Below are 21,178 nucleotides of genomic sequence, written 5' to 3'. Positions count from 1 at the left end.
ATTATAATCAACATCAGCAACCAAAAAACTAAATAGTGGGGGCCTCGTCAGCAATGCAAACCGAGCGCCCCAAAGAGCATTAGGAATAAGTAATTTTAATAAGATTGACACCGGACTACAAAGTCATGGTATCATGAATCCATTCGCGAAAGAATATTTTAATGATGATTTCGCAGAAATATGCGAGAATGTTGACTGGCGGAGATGTACCAATGAACCCAGCAACATAGAAATTTCCGACTGGGAGACAGCGTGTAACCACATACGAGACAATAGTGTCTGTGTGGTTAAACGAATTTATTTTGATGTCAGCCGACACCTTATGATTACATTGCTGGCACGGCAAAATGTGCAGCAAACATTAAATTTTATCCTAGATACGGGCGCATGTGCGAATATGTTAAGTGCACATGTAGTAAGACGATTCAATGTATCAATTAACACGCGAAACACTAATACTTTTGAGGGTATCGGACGTGAAGTCGTAAAGACTTTAGGAACCGTCATCCTAGATTTAATCGTCGGAGATTTTCTAATCCCGACCGAATTTCACATATTAAATGATTTGCCATCTGACGGAATAATCGGCGTTGAATTTTTGAAGAAGCATACCCTACAAGTAGGAAATAATTTCGATTACATCGTTTTCAAAAAGTATGGAAATACAGGTCCAGACGATATGAGCCCATGGAGCGTGCCAAAGGAAGAAGTCCTTAGCCGGCATGTTTATTTAGCAGCTCGAAATAGGGTGCTAGTACAAAATGAATTGCGAGACATTTTCACTATAGACGGAGAGAAATCAATTAAATCAAACGACATGAGTTGTGAAGAGCACCTCACCCGCCGTGACGAAATACCAGAAGACAATGTATTAAATCCAGAGAACATACTAATGCGCGAAGTAAACCTAGACTCAAGGCTCGATTGTGACCTATTGGAGCACAAGTTGACACCGGAGTCAAGAGGCATGGAACGTATCAGAAAATTACGACAGGTGTTAGACTTAGCCCATTTATCTGACTCAGAATTCGAAATAATCAAAACAATTGTGGAAAATTATGCAGATGTTTTCTTTTTTGAGGGCGACAGGCTAACTATTACTGACGCCGCGACACATAGGATTGAAACTTCATCTGAGATTCCAATTAATAAGCGGCAATACCGATTTCCTGAGGCTACGAAAAGGCACATAAATAAAGAAATCGAAGAAATGAAGGCGCAAGGCATAATAAAACCTAGCACAAGTCCTTGGAATGCACCGGTACTATGCGTACCAAAAAAAACAGATACCGACGGCAACAAAAAGTATCGCATCGTGGTTGATTTTAGAGCTTTGAATGAGGTGACTAAACCTTTTGTATATCCGATACCGCTTATCAACGAGATATTGGATAATGTGGGGAAAGCGAAATATTTTTCTTCCATCGATTTAAAATCGGGCTTTTACCAAGTCCCAATAGACCGCCGTGATGCGGCAAAAACGGCTTTTTCTACGCCAAAAGGCCATTTTGAATTTCGCGAATGCCAATGGGGTTGAAGAACAGTCCTTCAACTTTTCAAAAGCTAATGAATACTGTTTTGTTTGAGATCGGGGATGTAAAAGCATTTGTATACCTCGATGATATTATAGTTTTTGGCGACACAATCGCCGATCACAATGTTCATCTGCGTAAGATACTGCAAGCATTGCGTAAACATAATTTGAAAATTGAACCATCGAAATGCCAATTTCTAAAGAGAGAAATAGAATATTTGGGTCATGTCATTAATGAAAACGGCATTAAGCCCACAAATGCAAATATACAGGCCATACAAAGCCTTAAGCCGCCCACTAACGTAAAAGGTATAAGATCGTTCTTGGGCACAGTAAATTTTTACGGTAAATTTATCCCTAACATCGCGGAAAACGCAAACCGCTCAATGATTTGTTGAAGAAAGACGCTAAATTTGTGTGGGGAAAGGAATGCCAGGAAGCGTTCGAATTCCTTAGAAACGCGCTGATAACAGAGCCTGTTTTAGTCCGGCCAGATTATAAGGACACTTTTGTTATTACGACGGACGCTAGCAATTATGCTATTGGTGCCGTCTTGTCGAATGAAAAATCCATGCACCGGCCGATCGCATTCGCGAGTCGGGCACTTGTAGGTGCAGAAACAAGGTATCATATAATAGAAAAGGAACTTCTGGCAATTGTATGGGCTGTAGAATATTTCAGACACTACATTTTTGGTCAAAAGTTTATCGTTTACACGGATCATCGACCTCTTATAGCGATTTGGAGGCTTAAAGAGACGTCTCCAACGCTAACAAGACTGAGACTGAAGCTGCAAGGTTTGGAATGCAGCATCAGATATAAACAAGGAAGCGAGAATATAGTCGCAGATTTTTTATCAAGACTGTCTGACGGGACATGTCAGGGGCAAGAAAGTGCACCCAGGAGGCAAATAGCTATGATTACGCGTCAACAGAAGCGCCTATTAGAGCAGCAAAAAACCACATTAGATGATTTGAATGGCACAATTAAAGATTTGGGTGCTATAGACATTGCAGATGTCGTAGAAGATTAGGATAAGCAACGGCTCGTTGACATTTCATATGAGGATTTTTCACAGGCATTATCAAATGACCTGATACCAAGCGAGACAGTGGAAGTCTCGAAAAGAATATTGAACGAGAGAAATATCGAAGCTCGTATCGTCATTTTAAACAGTCGGACAGCATACAGGGAACTTAAGACACTGTATCAGCTATCACATGGACTGAACGAATACGTAAAAGATGGGATACTGAATTTAAAAGATAAGAATGTAGGCGGCTTCATCTTAGACGGTAGTGGAAATTCATTAATCGACTGCCGTAAATTCTTTTCATTATTTTTGGAAAGTTTCAAAATAAAGCCCCACGGCCGTGAAAGCTGCCGGGGTTATTCATTTAATTTCTTTTAGAAAAATAAAACAACAAGAGATTCCCCAAATGATTCAATTTCTGGCAAGTAAGCTAGAAAAGCAAATTATTTTATACAATGCTGATAGCGAGCGTACACTAGTAGCGCCGGATCAGGTAGAAACGATTTTGACAGAATTTCACGACGCGCCTTTAGGAGGACATATTGGAGCACGGCGTATGCGCCAAAGAATTGGCACATTATTTACTTGGCCTAATATGAGGCGCGATATTGAGAATTATGTCCGGCAGTGCGACTCCTGCCAAAAGAATAAAATTTGCAGAGCAAACAAGATTCCGATGCAGATCACTACGACTGCGTCAGAGCCATTTGAAAAATTATATATGGATATCGTGGTGTTACCCGAATCCGATAATGGAAACCGATATGGTCTAGTCATGCAAGATGACTTGACTAGATACTTAGTTGTTGCACCAATGCAAAATCAAGAGAGCCATACAGTAGCGGAAACTTTCGTCAAAAATTATATATGTAAATTTGGTGCGCCGTTAGTACTAGTTACAGATAACGGCACAAATTTTGTAAGCGCACTAATGAAAGACGTGTGCAAAATTTTGAAGATTAAAAAGATTACAACTAGTCCGTACCACCCACAGGCTAATTTAGTAGAAAGATCAAATCGCGAACTGAAAACATATTTAAGACAGTTTGTCGGCGGAAAGCCTAGCACATGGGATCAATTTCTCCCATTTTTTATGTTCGAGTATAACACAACCGTGAATTCATCCACGGGCTATACTCCATTCCACCTATTATATGGACGTGCGGCACGCATACCGACCTCCATATACAAACGAAAAAACCTTGATGACATTAGCTACAAAACGTATGCTGAAGAGATGGAAAAGATCTTCTATGACCTGCATGCGAATGCGAAAGCCAATTTAATCAAAAGTAAAGAAGGTCGCAAGCTAATCTACGACAAGACTTCCAACGACTTTAAGCCTATGTGGGGAGATCTTGTTTTAGTAAAACATGTTTTGACTGGTCCAGGTCAAAAGCTCCAAAATATGTGGAGAGGACCTTATGAAGTGGTCGAAATTCCAAGCGAAATGACCACAGTAATAAAAAACGGCAATCGCCTTGAGAAAGTTCATAATAACCGATTAAAGCGTTACTATGACTAGATTTACGAATTTGCATTTGTCTTATTTTTTAAAGAAATCACAGCCGACTATAAATTTGACGACATGTCACGACATGAGTTTTAAAGACGCACCACAGCGTGATACAATATACAGTAAATAAACGACACCGACAGAAGTTTGAAAAAAAAAAAACGAAGAATTTAAAAAAAAAAAAAAAAAAAAGATTATTATCAAAAAAAAAGAGATAATAATTTTATAAAGAATTATTTTATAATTTTTTTTATGTGAAGAATAAATTGTAGCGAAGCATAACCATTAATTTTAAATAAAACAAAATAAGCATGTGCAAGCGCAATTTAATTTGCCTCCTCGGGAGCGCCATACAATTCAGCGGCAAACCCGCTGGCAAGTGTAAAATTCGCAATATCAGCATGCGCGGGCCCGAAAAACAGCAATGTATAATAATATTAATTCTTAGTCGGTCAAATATGCATATCAAGTTGAAGTTACTCGAGATGCAACATTGAATTTGTTTATATCGTTTAGGATTAGATTCCTACACATTTAGAGTTCATTGCCGAGAGCTCAACAGCTGATAAATTCAGCGAAATGTTCTACAAGTAAAACATTAGGTACATAGTAAAACCCGATAGTAAACAAAAAAAAAACATGAATGAAACAGTGGTGACATGGCTAGCAAAAAGTTAACCACCGTAAGGGAGAAAAATAAAGACAGAAATTTGATGCGCACACGCAAGCGACGAGCGCCTATCAGCAGAGCATCGTAGTGCATTCGACACTAATTTTTATTATTGCAAGTGCAAAACGCGCATAATCAACTCATATGACGTTGACCAAAGAATTTTGTCAACGATGTATAAAGTGGACGAATCGACTGGCTTAAATGTGACAATGATGACAATTACATTAATCGTAAAGAAAATTCTCTTTTAACAAGTTCTCAATAGAAAAAAAAACCAACCGGCAAGACGAATAAAAACATATTTTAATATTAGAGAGCGAAAACGCAGCATATGGTCGGCGTTGGGAGCAATGGACTCAAATGACAGAACTAGATTAGACTATGACATGGACCAACTTAGAGGCAACGAAGAAAAATTAAAAAACGGTTTAATCCACCAGGCAAACGTGCTGCAAAGCACATATAATTTTGTGAATACTTCGGTTTTGAACATGGATACACATTTGATGGCCATGAAGGATAAAGTTGAAAAACTAAAATTTGAAGTGGTCAAGTACGCAAACTTCACCCAAAATATCGAAAATATTATCAACCTAGAAACCAGACTATTAGAAATGGGTTTATGGTTAAATAGTCTCAGCAGCAAGCTGGAGAAAAAGTTAGATACACTCGTTGCGGCTTTAACACAGCATACATCAGCAAATAATATTTTGAGAGGTCTAGTTGCACCGGGTGCTCTAATAGACAAGTTAAAACTATTAGAAACCACTATAGACGGAGGATTATCATTTCCGCATGACAAAGACGGACGAATTACGATTGATATGCTGAACAATATCAATTATGAGCATGAGCTTACAGACAAAGAACGAATAAATTTCAAGTTCTACGTACCGCTTGTAGGAACAGAATATTTCGAAACACGCCGAGTTGCAATTATGCCTCAATTGACAAATTTTACAGTCCTCATTAGACATATAGAGGAAAATATAGTCATGTTTAAATATGAGAGTGATTGGGGGTACACTCTAACAAGCGACGAATACACTAAATGTACTAAATTAAAAGGCGTCACAATATGTGACATTAGCACGGCCCAGGAAAATTTGAAAAGGGCCCAAAAATGTGCGACTGGATTATTTTAGAGAAAAATACGGTGCGGTGCCAACCAAAAGCAGTGGTGACTAACCACACTATGTGGTTCGCGACTAGATCTAGAAATAATTGGAAATACCTTGCACCAATGAAAACAAACATTACAATTGAAATAAACGGAAACATGACACAGCAAACCGTAGACGGTGCGGGCATTATAAGATTGACCCCGCATATGGTAGTACACACTGATTTTATACGACTAGAATACTACGAGACAAATTATGAATGGGACACAAACGTTACATTACTACCAGACAACATAAACAGAATAGAAACACAGGACGTGGACTTAAGAGAAGTCCCAATTTGGAATGGAATTGAAAAAGTATATTCCTATATAAATCAAAAAACCTTATTTGACCTCGGGGTTGATGTACAAGACATTAAAACAAAAGGCTACGGTTTAAAGAATCTAACTTATGCCCCATTGAAAAATCCGTGGACAAGCATACCAGTAGTGATAGGGATCACTATAACTTTTATAATAACCCTGTGCCTATACAAAGGTAGAATTTCATGCTGCGTACGCAGAACAACGATAGAAAATTTAACAAATAAACGAACGGAAGAGAGAGAAAAAGTATCACGGCCAAGGATTAATGACCGTGCAAGTACAACTAAACAAGACATATTTAAAATGGACAAACAAGACATTGAGGGTAGCGATCACAGTGAGCGGGAAAAAAACGTTGAAAGGGAAACAGAGCCTCACAAAATAGTGATGGAAAAATTGGGAATGTCCCAGGAAATAAATACACCAGTTAGTAAGGTGATTTGTGAAAATGAAAATATTAAAGACGCCAAGACGACTAGAGCAAAAGCCACCGTCGCAGAGAAAGAAGGACGACACTTTTCATTACACAAAATAATAAGTAACAGCAAGGAAAGTAACAAAGCTCCGAAAAGGCCCATACGGCTCGGTATCATAACAAAGTGAAAAAAAAATAAACACGAGACATAAAAAGGGAAAGATGAAAAAAATGACATACAACTATTAATTAGACGACAAATAAGACAAGGAATGACATTTTCAAATAGAAAGTTTAACCTTCCAGAAGTAGGGATACCAAGACACGACTTTTCTATATTGTTATGTATGAGAAACAAGGGCCGCCCGCCCGGAACGTACAAACGAATAAATCAGGTGCAATAGCTGAGGGAGTGGGCACTCCCGGTATGAATGAGATGAAAGTGAGAAATTTTCCCACCTTTTTCCTTAACCTTCTTATCTTACAGGTATTTCTAAAACGGGTGTACGCACCTTCGGACGGAAGGGGGAGAGGCATATGCAGCAAACTGCATAATAGGAGATGTGTAAGTAGAATGTAAGTATGACAAAAATACACACGGACCGAGACAGCAGTATAACTAAAGAGTTTTTTGCAAATCTCCCAGTAAAGGAGTGACATAATTAAAGTGGCCTAAAGAATTGTTTGTAAATCGGATAAAATAGTTGTGAATCCGATAACAGAAAAGAAAAGTCGCAATGAGAAAAAGAAATGTTTAAATGAAAAGAAAAGAGCCACGACGGGCAACAAAGATTAACAGAGAAAAAGAGATAAAAAAATAATTTGATAGCGGAATGTACTCTGCACGAGAATTAGAAAAAGAATTGTTTGTAAATCGGATTGAGTTCAAGCATAAAAAAAAAATGAATTGTGAAGTAAAAATTCGTTGAGAATGAATAATGCAAACGTTAGTTAACCAATAGCATCCGATAAATTAAAAAAAAAAATATAAAAAAATGAAAAAAAAATATATATATATTGTGCACTTTAGTAGGAAAAGAAAAATTATGTTAACCGAAGAAAAAGAAAAACGGGCATAGTGTTTAAGTAAAAGATTAGGAGAAATAATAGAACATAAGAGCCCGTTCGCGAGTGTAATTTATATTAAACAGCAAGTTGGCCTACAAAAAAAAAAAAAAAAAAGAATTTAAGCAAAAAAAAAAAATATAACAGCTTGCTTAGTAGGAGTAGAAACTAAGAAGTGATACCATTCTGAATTCAATAATCGAGACGGAGCGAGTTATCCAGGAAGCAGCCGAGAGGGTTCCCTACAAAACTCTCATATATCACAAAGAACGAGGAGTCGGGTACGGGGAGTTGGACGGTCGGGTGTCGAAGGCTGAACGGTTTGAACAGCATGACGAGGAGAGAAGGATGACCAATACCGAGATGGATGACGCATATCGAGGAAGCGAATTGTGACGAGAAGGAAGTCAACCACGACATGGCCAGAATCAACACAGCCCACGGTCGGGCTAGATATACACCAAATTTTGAGGCAAAGCCTAATGAGTGAAATGCGAGCACATACCTATCAAAACATGGGCCGCAATCACTAAAAACCCAACGAGCAAAACATCGTACACAGTTTTGCATCGTTTTAACGACAATGTTTTTTTCCTTTCGCGCTGCTAATCAAGATGCGCGCATGAATGGAAGCTAGTTATTCTACAAGCAAGTCATTTGCAACCCCGTATAGTCGGCCAAGTCAAGCCAGCTGACTATCACCATATAACGAAACCTGTGGCAATCAAGAAACGATTTTTGCCACTTGGTTTAGGAGAATGTTTTTTCGGCGGGCGTAATACGATTATATAGCCAATACACTTTGGAGAGAAGTCCGCCAGCCAACAAAGTTCATAACATACGAGGTTTGGACGATATAAGGAGCAAATAAGACGACTCCACTACCAGGCGCAAATAAGACGACTCCACTACCAGGCGCAATAAGACGATTTCACCACCAGGAGCAATAAGACGATTCTACCACCAGCTGATGAGAACCTTGTAGGCCAGACACGCCCCTCCCGTTTAATTTCTCCGGCACCCCAACTCGATGCATCGATTCGACGACGAGACCCTGCAAGCATTTTCACGAACTCCACAAACGACGATATGATGGGAAACCAGGAAGGATGGCGAAATCATTCCTTTTAAATTTTGTATTATACATAAGCCAGCAGCAGACCGACGTAAGTCATCTCTTCTAGATGACTCACGGCTCTTTGAGTGGGAGGAGATGAACAGGCCTTCCAAGAAATTAATAAGCATTTTTGATTCTCATAAACTCTTGCATTACATTCCCATGGACAGGAATATTCTTGTCCATGCATGTTTCTTGAATTAGGAATAAATCGCGACATTCCGTTCTCACAGACAGGTTCTGAAATAATAGCCGCGCATGTATGATTAATAAGCATTTCTTAAAGCACTCAGCAATTCTACTAATTTCAAGAGAACGATACTTTATTATTTTTCTATAGCATTCGAAGTCGAAATGCGACGCTCCGTTTCCGATGAGAACGAAACGATGACGGCCACATGGCAAATAACCTAAAATAATAATAATAATAATAATGAATACCGAACGATTTTCGATTGAGTAAGAGACGCCTGTCCGCGAGTAAATTGAGCGAGACGGAAGATACAAATGCATAACTAACTAATTAAAAGTGTTAGGATTAACAAGGACAGGACGAAGAATCGGACAAGAGAATTGTTTTTCTCCGGCTCTTCTTGGTAGGGTAGAATTAAGTTTGAAGTTAATTAATAAAACATTCGATTTCCAAAGTAGAATCAGTGCGGATGTTTTAATTCCCTGCACTTACAGGGACTCATCGTGCTTATCACAAGTCCCTGGCAAAGCTAAGTCTTTGCACTTGCTCTTATGGAGATAACTCATAAGTTATAACATTTATGCTTATTTTGATAATATTTTTCACGAAAATCATTTTTTGAATAGTCTAGAGAAAAGTACTGTAATCGTACTGTACTGCTAATTTTTATTGAATTTTGATAAAAATTACCTGCTTTTTGCGATGAATACTGTACTCTAGCCGCAATATCATTTTGAAACTTTTAATGTCACATATTATTTTTGAATATATCTAATGTCGAATATATCTAATAACAGTTTGATAACATGATGACATCATATTATTTTTATTCATTAAAAAAATGCTAAATTTGTTTTTTTGTTTTGTTTGTTTTTGCTTCTATCTTTGATATTCATTCTTTTATGTTACAGCATTCAGTATCAGATGCATCGATTTGCGCAGAAGTTTTGCTGCCTGTTTAAAGGTCTGCTATAAACCACATAATTTTTTAAGTGGTAAAAAATGCGGTACGCAATCTAAATCTATGTTTCTTACTTGGTATTTTCCGTTCAATTGAATTGAACTAAGAAACGATCATAGAGCGTTTCACGTTGGTTGGCCAGATGTTTTTTTATGCGGAGGTCTTCGAATAGTTGAGGAGGCTAGAATTATTCTGTTTTAAAGAAGCAAACATTATTCAAACAATGCAGCTGGCAATGTTTTGAAAATGCATCTTTCGCATCTTTAAGAGCGCAAAACTTTTGTTATTGTTTCTTCGGGATTCAACGCAAACTATAGGCAGAACACTATAGGCAGAAATACCACAGCAGGACACCGTACACTTGGGCTCTTCCGAAAATCTTAATTTTCGTACCACAATATTCAAGTTTCCTTATCACTACACTACAGTAATGCAGGAAAATAAAATTAAAAAATCACAGGAGAGTTGTGTGCAAAGCCACGACCGCAAGGTTGAAGTAGAATACTTTTACACAGCTCTACCTACGGCCGGCGAATCGGTTCACGCCGCTTTTCGCGTTTAGCCTGGCAGAGGCCTAATGCGCACGGCCAACACAAAAAAAGGTGTTTTCACATTGAAAATTAGACACGGCTTTACTGGAGTAAGTGTTGGCAAATGCATCTACCCCTTATACCGCCGCTATCGTACGAAAGCGCGTCGTTTCATGTGGGGAATAATATCAACAACGAAAAATGACGTGCGTCTAAGCACACCCGAACTGTTTCGCCGTGCCGCTTCCATTTACTTCCTTATAACATCGGCCTTAGGGAAGAACGGCTGCACCTACCGCTGAGGCTGTTACCATACTGCTACTGGTACCCAAAGCTATTAACTCTTCAAATTAAGTGTTTTATTTGTCCTCAAAAGAACAATTGTTCAATTCCGTATCGGATATGATGCAATCGCATCTGTGTAATATTACCGACAGTAATGTTCTTCTGAACAAAATGATCCAATTTTTCCATTAGAGGAAGTGCCGGCTGATGTACCGCAAAAATCTCGCCCGATCGCTCGCGTTGGCGTTCAGCCTGGCAGAGGCCTGAGACGTGGTGACCAACCACAGGGCAAGTGATTTGTTTAATTTGAAGGCAGCCACAGGCGCAACCCGCTGCTATTTTCTGTTACTGCTGAGTGCCGATATCTGCTGCTACTGCTGTCAACGTTGTGGACGGTCCATCCAGCTCATCTTCCGACTAATGAATGTATCTAGTTTTCCCAGAAACACTTTTTTATAGCCGAAGGGTGCTACGAAATAGGCCACGTCTTTCTTGTCAGTTGTACCATTTTCTAATGTTCTTCAGACGAATAATTCCACAATTCGCATTTGATTTTTGTATCCAGCGAACAAACACCGATGGTGCTCTCACACACGCAACGATTTTACCCCTAACCGTATTGCGACTTGTAACATCAAGTGATTACGTTTGCTCGCTGTTGCGTGTTGCATCATGTTGCAACTTGGCAGCTGGGAGACGACGAAATTCTGTTTATGCTGATTGATTGAATCGACTAACAGGGCAGTTTGTTATTCAAAGTCGGTTATGCTGATCGCAGCCTTTGCGCTTCCCTTACAGTGGGGGGTTACTAAATAAAGTAAAAATTAGACAACTACAACAGAATTTGATTGCATCCCGCACAGAATGTCTGCTTGTGTTGATGCCAGAAAGTTATTAACCTGCAATTACTTGTTTATTTGCCGTGAAAAAGGCAATTTGTGGTTCAAAATCGGTTGCTGATCGCAACCTTTGAGATGCCCTAACAGTGGGGGAATTAAGATGCACGGACAACATGCACTGTGTGAATGCACTGTGACGGGCGCGACAGATTTAAATTGCTAGGATCCAACACAGAATGCTTGCTTGCGTTGTCAAAAATTATTAACTTTCAATGACTTGTTTATTTGCCTTGAAAAAGGCATTTTGATGTTTAAAATTGGATTTCCTGATGGCAATCTTCATGCTGCCCCAACACGGGGGGAATAATGGCAGTTTGGCGACACATGCTGAGAAGAACCGCGCTGCTCCTGAGACGTGGTGACCAACCACAGAGCTAGTGCTGCTGCTAAGAAAGGACGACTGCTGTTGTCGCTGTCTAGAACTATTATGAGCGGCTTCGGCTGAAACAGGCTCTTATATAGGCCAAATAGGATGTTTTCAATTGCAAGGTATATGATTCTGTCGACCGTGCTTGGGAAGCAATCATATAACGACCAATCAGAGGTCGAATTTTTCGTTTTGACAAGACTTGACTATTTTCAATAGTACAATAGTGTGAATAATAAAATTACAATTATCTTCTTTTGGGAAGGATCTTAGACGATTTTCCAATCTATTGCTACATGAACGAAGGAAATCCATCGAATAATAACCGATTTATTAGCATTTGAAATTGGACATATTTTTCACTTTTTTCGGTTTTAGATTTTCATTTCACATCCCTATGTAGCCGAACTTCCTGAGAGAAGTATTCTACTTTAAAACATTGGTATGACATAGTGCCTTTCCTAGCAACGGTAGTGTAAATACAATCATAGCAGTTTTACACATGTATCAGTACAACTATAATATCATTGCCACACCCTGTATAGACCATACTGGGTTTGAGAGCCCGCCCAGTGGCGTAGCGTGACTGGGTGACACCCAGGGCGGAAAATTTGAGTGTCACTCCTTCCCGCTTGGTTGTCACCCCAAGCAGGTTGCAGTGTTTCCTTTTTGTTATTAAAAATTGTGAGTGTTAGAACATTCGTTTTCAACTGCACTAAATCTACCCATTTTCGAAAAATTGGTTGAAATAATACTCTTAGGAGCAAATTTATATAATATCGACACGTATCAAAATTTTCCTCATGGGTGTCACCCCCTCGAGGGTGATATATTATAAATTCTACGGATTCTAGGAATGGTCTCCGACTGCTGTAATCGGATATGTTTTATCAACGTTAGATATGTCAATGGGAGCTTTTACATATCCATGTTTTTTTATGCATTAACTAAAGCTCACTGTTACTGGTAAATTTTTGTGAAAAGTACAAACAAGTACCGATTTTTCAAATTGCTAGAAAAGATTAGACTAAACTTTGTAACAGACTCAGTAACGACACAATGAACGCGATCTCGCAATCTAAAAGTTTCATTGACAAACGAGCTAGTAGTTCAGAACTAATATTATCAGAGTCACAAAACAATGAACGAACGTCGATGAGACAATTATCACAGGTTTACAAATTAAACAACTATGTTCCAATGGAACAGATTTTTGACGGAAATAGTACAAATGAACAGGATTTTTGCAGCTCCCAGTACAGATGAAAATATGACAACACTGCGTCAGACCCATTTGAAGAATCAGGACTTTCACTGATGGCTTGGAGCAAAGAATTACTTATGCTGTAATTGTATGTGACTAATTAGCTTCAGTTTGAATATTAATCAAAAGCTTGTGGATATAATACTACACCTCTTTTATATCCTAAACCATTTTTCTAGTCAATTTTCTTTTTTTAAATATTTTTTATGTGACGTCACACAACGTTATACCCCCTCCCTCCTACGTCACATATCGTCACGATTTCCTTAACCCCCTCTTCCCACTACATACGTGACGTACTTTATGGATGTCGCCAAACAATATAAAAATATAAAAACAGCAACATTTTATGTTATTCATTAATGGATCTCCCGCAGCGTCAGCGCCAACGCCAAAATATGACTTAAGACTTTTTGAAACAATTACCGAATACATACTAAATTAATATTACTTGTTTTTACCAAAAACACTTATCTAGTATTACCGAAAAAAAAAATGTTCACCATGAAATTGCGACAAATTTAAATATTTTCTATTTTGCCACCCGCGACTTTTTTACTTTTTTGCCGTGAACTAACACTGTCTCAAGTTCAACCTACAACAAGCAAGCAAACTTCTACAGAGAATTTTTGATATACAAATATCGTTATGAACATGATAGGCAGGGGGTCATGTCAAATTTCTAGAACCGACCATGTACATTTTGTTCATTGACCCGAAAAAAATTATCCGTGCAAAATTTCAGCTTTATCGGACTTGATTTAGGGGTGCCTCAAAGCGCTCAAAGTTGCGATTTTTTTACCTTCGAAAAACTACCAAGGGGGGAAGAAACAGGAAATTGGGAAAATCGAGTTTTTTTTTCAATGCCAAATGTCTTAAAAATGCATAAAACGTCTAGATTTAGTGTTACCTCGAAAAAAAATTGTTGACCGAAAATCGACCTTCTGGGATTTAGCCGTTTTCTGGGCAACCGAAGACATAATATAGAATATTTTAAAACGGATTTCTAAAATGACCCACAACTCGTTCCAAACCAGATGTAAATTATTTTAATATTCATTAGGTATCTCAAACTCGATTTTCATTAGGGTGGTTCATTTATTATTATGCTGTCAAAATGAACTTGATATTTCTGCTGGTTCAATCTCAGTACGGCCATCTCCGAATGAGCGCGAAAGAAAGCAAGAAAAAAATAAGAGTGAGATGTGACGCAAAGAACATCATTGTAGTTTGCAGATTCTGGTGTTGCATCATTCTGGCGCAATGTCAGTAGTGATATTGACTTTCCGCAGCTCTGGCTTCTACTTTGATTCGAACTCATGACCAATCGCATGTCAAGGCGGACTCTGTAACTTTGAGGCTACGAATTCCCCTACCTAAACTTTAAGCTATTTTACTGACTACAAAGTGAGCTAATGGTTGTTAGTGAGGATTCTGAAGATTGGCGCCAAATTTGTTATAATTTGATTTGACATGCTTTCTCATGTTATGACATGTGTAAGATAACAGTGCAGGTCACGCTCAGTGTTTTTATGTTGTAAATATAAAATAGAATAAATGTATAGAGGTACACTCTGGTCTTTTTACGCCGCAGAAACTCGTTCTAAATAATAGGAGGTTGTATCCAAAACACGACCGCATAACTGACATAGAACGATCTACGCGCACTATCAAAAAATGCATTGTTCAGAGTGTTTCATTGATAAGTCATGAAGTCTACTTTTGCTTGCTTAAATCAAGAAACTCTCCATTACTCGTTTAGTTACCCTAAAGAGGGCAGTTTCCTGTTCAAAATCGAAATGCTGATAGTAACCTTCGAAGGCACTCTGTCAACACACTGAAATAGCTGTTTTCACATTTGGAAAGTTAGACGGTCACGGCAGATTTCAATTGCTAGGATCCAGCACAGAATGCTTGCTTGTGTTGTTGCCAAAAAAAGGCAAAGCTTCATCGCGGGAAGGAAGGCAAAACCTCAACCGGCAAATAGAAACGTTTGCTGCTGATATATTTGACCAACCGGCAAATGATTTGTTTAAGCCAAAAGCATATTCGAGAAGCCGGCTGATACTGGCGCAATCCGTTATGCTACAGCTAACTCGGTATACTATTCTGTACGTTTTTTTGGGCAAAACCAGCCAGCGACCAATCAGAGGACGTAATTTTCGTTTCAACAAGGCTTGAAAATTTTTAATAGTAAAATGGTTTGCATAATCAAACAACATGTTTATGCATTTGGGCGGATGCATGAATATTTTTCCAATCAATTGAAAACTAACCGACTTATAAGCATTTAAAATGGAACAAATTTTGTTCCCATTCTGTTGACAAATTTTGAATGTACACACCTATGCTGCCGGTACCCGCATAACTGTCCCATACTGATTTTGGTCACTTTTGAGTTAACATCGGGAATCGACTTAATTGTTATCATATTTTCTGGAAAAAAATTCAAATTGATACTTCTGTATGGAAAAACATGGAAAAAATACCAAGTTGTTTTTGTCCCATATTAAAAGTACCCGCATTACAGTCCCACTGCATAGTGGTACAAACTGCAAACATATAATTTTGCTCCAGATTAGTGTATATCGGATAATTTTAGGCATATAGAAGTATGTCATTTAATTACCTAGACTGTTGTTTTTCTGTAGTACAATCTACGTTGCCAATGATAGTGCCGGTTGCTGGTTGAATTTATATGTGATGGGACAAAATATGCGAGTACTTTTGAAATGTACCCGCATATTTTGTCCCATTTTGTCTTTTTTACAAGTTATATAACGTAAAACCAATTCCATCCATGGTTTTTTGTTCTCAACAATAAACTTGTGGTGCTATGAAACTGTTATGGTCATTGGTTCTGGATGTAATTGCTGGAAACCCGAAAATTCACGGATAATATTAAATCGCCGTTTTCTCAACATGTTGTTTTTCATTATGGGACAGTTATTCGGGTACCGGCAGTATGTGATATGCTAAAGAAAAACATAGTTCTACGTCAAAAGTTTTACTTCATTTGAATATGGTAGCAGTCAGTATAACGGCCGAAACGCAAGTCTTTTTAATTTCAGTATTAACACCAAAAATTGTGTTTTCAAAATGATTATATGATTACTCTTGTGGTTAAACGGAAAACGTGATTAGAATTAAGTCGATATTTTGTACCGTTTTGAGTAATGAAACAAAGCTACAACAAAATAATGTAACAGAATGATTCCGGATACAAGCCCGAGAAGAACGCAAAACTTACAAAACGATACTGAAACCGCGTCGCCTTCTATGATTTTTGGGCCGGAAGTATCCTGTACACCGTGAATCGGCAGAGAAGGGGACACAGTCCCAAATGCTAAACCAAAACGGAACTCAACGGAAAATGTGAGACCGCCCTTCTGACCTAAACAACCTCGACCAATACCCTAAGTAAAATGTTACAAATCCGCTTAAGCGCCAACACGCCTTGCAGCGTGATGCGGAATTGCGTTTTATGAGGCCTGCCCGGCTGACCTACTCAGGGCGGGTCTATCAATCGCGGGATTAATCTAAAAACACTCGAAGATAAATCTGACGTTACCAAAAGAGGGTTCAAATCCTTACTAACGAACTATTCAACACGATATGTGCAGCTTAAAAACGAAACATCGACTTGTATTGATCATATTCTTATTCGGTTGTTTGATGTTTAGTTAGGTTAGTAGTGTGTACGATACATATTGTGTGAATTAATTATAATAGTTTTCTCTGATCTTGACTCGCAACATCAGTTGCTTGTTTCGACGGAATCGACGACAGGAGACGCTGGCGCATGTTATTTAAGGTGCGTTTACGCTGACGCAGCAATGGCCGATAGTTCCACTACCGGGCCCGAATTCTAACTAAGCCGATTACACGACGTGAACGCCAAAGGTGTTGAAAACGCGTTCGACAAACCTGTCTTTGGTTCTGAGTAACCGCTCGCCGCACTGCGTGTTCGAGCCGATAGCAGTGGAAGCTAGCGCGATGGCGCCAAAGGTAGGGTTTATGATCGTTGGATTATCTCAAACTTTTTTCCATTAATTGAGCCGTTGCGGAACAGAGTGGTCTATGTGCCATCGAGCAAATTTGTCAGGAGAAGCAATTTTCGAAAAATCTCTGAATAAAATTCTGTTCAACGGATTCTTTCAAACAAAATGTTCCAATACAAAAAGGTTATGAAGTGGTTTAACATGTGAATACATAAAATTACCATTTTTTTGGCGAAATAAGTGAATTCACCATACCAATGTACATAGACCACTATGACTTCATATATATTTTACTGGAATCCTCGTATCGTTTCGGAACAGAGTGGTTTATGTACATAAACATGACGTTAACTCGTACACAATAGCTAGTGTCACATGTTATATGATGTACATTGCATGTCACATGTAACATGTGACGTGTAACATTACATGTAACACAAAATGTTACATTTCCATGATATTCGACATGTTACATTTTTCGTGTTACATTACATGTAACATGTTACAAACCACGTGTGACATGTTACAGGACTAGTGACAAGTTACATATCACATGTAATATGTTACATGATGGTATTACCTCGATTTATGTACATAGACCACTCTGTTCCGAAACAGAATGGCCGTTCTGTTTCGAACGAAATTTCAACATAGTATAAATCAGCTTTCGATTTTTCGAAATTTTTCTAGTCTCCTAACTTCAGTTTCTTGAGTAGATGCGGATTATGTAAAAAACTCATTTTTGAAAAAAAATGGTCTGTTCCGCAACGGCTCAATTGCACCTTGTACTTATAATCTTCTCTTGTTAGCGTTACTTGTAATCACGCTATCTAACTTAGAGTTGGCTGGATCAGATTATCGCATTGAGAGGTCTTGAGAGGAATTCTTTGTTCACGGCAAAGGATCAACCGGTTCGCATGGATTGGTTGTTTTCTAGACTAAAAGTCGACCTACATTAGGGGTGTCGAATTAAACTTAAGCGTTTCGAGTTTAGTTTGAAACTTTTCCAACGCTTCGTTATGCGAGCGGTTACAATAGTATAGATTTGTGTTGCATATGGAGACGGTCTTTCTCTGAACTTCACTTACCCGCTGTCATATCAATGGACAAAAACTAAACCTCATAGGGCCCTTTACCGTGCGCGATCGTATACTTATCTAGTATATTTGAAATTAGAACTGGTAAGTGAAATTTAAATTAAACTCAAAAACTTTAAACTGGAAATCAGTAGGTATCTAAAAACAATGTTGTCGTGACGATAGACGAACTCAACAATTTTGTACAGGAAACCATTGGAAATACTTCCAAGCTTATTGTCTCATCTCATAAAAAGCAATGATATGGAGTTAATTTAAAACACGCTTTTCTCGCTTCCTGGTGCATGTAAAGGGACAAGCTTACCACTAGCGGCAGTATATGTATAAGTGGAAACTAGTGCAGAGAAGGGAAACTATAAACTATCGGAACTCTAAGTGTCAAAGGTAATAAACTTACTTTCTATAACGAACTGATGGATATTCTCCCAATGTAGCACAAAGTGTAGCAATTTGCTCAGCGATACGCTCCATATTGGCGTTACGTGCACCAGCAAGACCTGGTGAATAGGCGCATTGGAAAGTAACAGGAGAATCAAGAGAATACACCTAGAACAAACGTTTATTTTATATATTTTAGTGAACTTGAAGTGTATAAGAATATTACTTGCTCAAATAAATAAATCATACTTAACACAACACATATGGGGTGATTTGTAGTGACGAATTTACATATGGTTTAATAAGTTGGTGGAAACTGGTTGATTAAGTAAGCTGACGTGAATGCATGGGTTATTGTTGAATTTTGTTGTAAATTGATTACTTATTCAAAAATTATTTTAGCTATTTGTACATTATTCGTATTTTTTACTTTCTATTTCATACTACATTTGTACGTTTCGGGTTTTCGAGATTCGGTCAAAAAAAGTTTCGGTCTTTTGAGATTCGGTCGTTCGTGAATGTTCGTATAATTCGGCCATTTATAATTCACGATTGGACCATTCGTTCTGATTTGTAAAATTTCATTTGAAAATGAATACTAAATAGTTATGTACCAAAACTAAAATACACGAAATTCGTTGCCCATTGGACTTACCTGTGACTCGTATGGAAGAAAAGCAATATTAATTTCTTTTAACGTTTTTATTTTTCTGGAAACCACTGATTTACAAATATCGTTGAACAGCTCTTCTGGACAAACTAAAATTATTAAAATATGTTGTAGTCTAATTTTATAAGTGTTATTTTATGTTTGAACGTTTTATTTCAAATAATCTAATAGATATAATGTTTAAAGTGTTCACTACCAATCAATAATTTTCAGTTCATTTCCAAAATTGTTAATGAGTAATTCATGTTGAGACCGGCCCCCTATGATATAAAGGTGTTGAAAACTATTGAAGTTAGTTTTGTTTGAAAGCCCATGTGAACCAAATGAATGAACCTCTCGTTAACTGGAGGTTGACAGATATTTTTTGGATCCTTCGTTTTTCGTTTAAACTTGGTTCACCAAAATTGCTCTAACTCCTTAATTTCTTTGTAGAATTACCTAAACCAACATATTGATGGAAACGGAAAAGAAACATCAAATGGGGTGGTCACCATATTGAAGTTTTTCAGAGAAATAGATTAGGAATTAGACTTGAAAATTTTTATGCAATTCGAAAGTTTATATTTTTTACATAAAACATGATTAAATCAGAGATGTATGTCGTCTAAAATAAAACTCATATTGAAGTTAGCAAAACATGTTCTACTCGACCGTTTGTTTTATGTCAAATTTTACCTCATTAAAACTACTGTAACAAATGATAATCTCCATTGAACATTTCAAACCGACCCATCATCAGAAAGGGAATGAAAAAGATATTCTTTTGCATACTGCAGTCCCTGGCAGTCATTTATTGAAAACCATCAGGCGACAGTGACTTCGCTTTAAATTAACCTTAGAAAGATAGTCTGCGTAAATTTGACTCTTCGTGAGTCAGAAAATAAACACATGCGTAAAAGTCCCTTTGACACCGCACGGCCTGATTCTACTAAGATTTAAACTCATGATGAATCGCATGTCAAATCGGACTCTGTAACCTTGTGGTCAAGATGGGGAAATGTACTGGTACGCTACAGTATCCACACGACAGTAGTTTTTCAAACCCGTACCCGAGTTTTTTTTTTCGGATGAAACCCGAACCCGAAGCTGTTTTTTTCGATCAAACCCAAACCCAACTCGAACCCGAAAATTTTATTTTTGTGAAACCCGAACCCGAAACTGTGAAACCCGAACCCGAGATTTTTATTTGGGGGGAAAATTTTTTTTACCAATTTGAGACTGCCCTGAAGCTTCGAGCCTCGAATGGTATTGAAATGTTAGTGATTTTTACAGTTGCATGAAATTAGACATCGTTATCTTACAAAAATGCTTATTTGATTAAGTCGGGTCTCGGGTTTTCAGACCTAAACCCGACCTTTTTTTAACCCTAACCCGAAATTTTTTTTCCCACCAAACCCGAACCCGACACCTTCCAAAATTTTCAAACCCGAACCCGACACTTTCAAAAATTTACAAACTCAAACCCGACCATCTCTAAAACACTACGCGACAGTAGCCGCTACCGAAGTTTCATACGATCTGCTTTATCTCTTGCTTTTTGTCACGAATTCAATATGAACAACAATTCTCTCGCTCACTTCTCTTTATATTGTTGTCATTGTACAGACAATCTCTGGCTCGTGTGTTATTGACTGTAGCTGTCTGTCTATTTATTGCATTTTTTATTGCATTGCATTGAAGTGGAATCA

The 21,178-nt window shown here is 38.0% G+C and overlaps 1 protein-coding gene across 1 annotated transcript in view; it reads right to left on the bottom strand.

Annotated features, from left to right (window-relative positions):
* The window catches only part of LOC129733016 (protein ROP), a 60,832-nt gene that overhangs the window by 28,485 nt on the left and 11,169 nt on the right, over positions 1–21,178 (bottom strand). The window contains exons 4-5 of the mRNA XM_055694554.1: positions 19,476–19,579; positions 18,840–18,988 (exon numbers count right to left, since the gene is read on the bottom strand). Coding sequence (XP_055550529.1) covers positions 18,840–18,988; positions 19,476–19,579 — 253 coding nt within the window. The remainder of the gene's footprint in view (positions 1–18,839; positions 18,989–19,475; positions 19,580–21,178) is intronic.

Source organism: Wyeomyia smithii, chromosome 3, assembly GCF_029784165.1.
Source record: "Wyeomyia smithii strain HCP4-BCI-WySm-NY-G18 chromosome 3, ASM2978416v1, whole genome shotgun sequence".
In the NCBI taxonomy this organism is placed as follows: Eukaryota; Metazoa; Arthropoda; class Insecta; order Diptera; family Culicidae; genus Wyeomyia; species Wyeomyia smithii.
The sequence above is the reverse complement of the archived record's forward strand: the minus strand, read 5'-3'. Positions and strand labels throughout refer to the sequence as shown.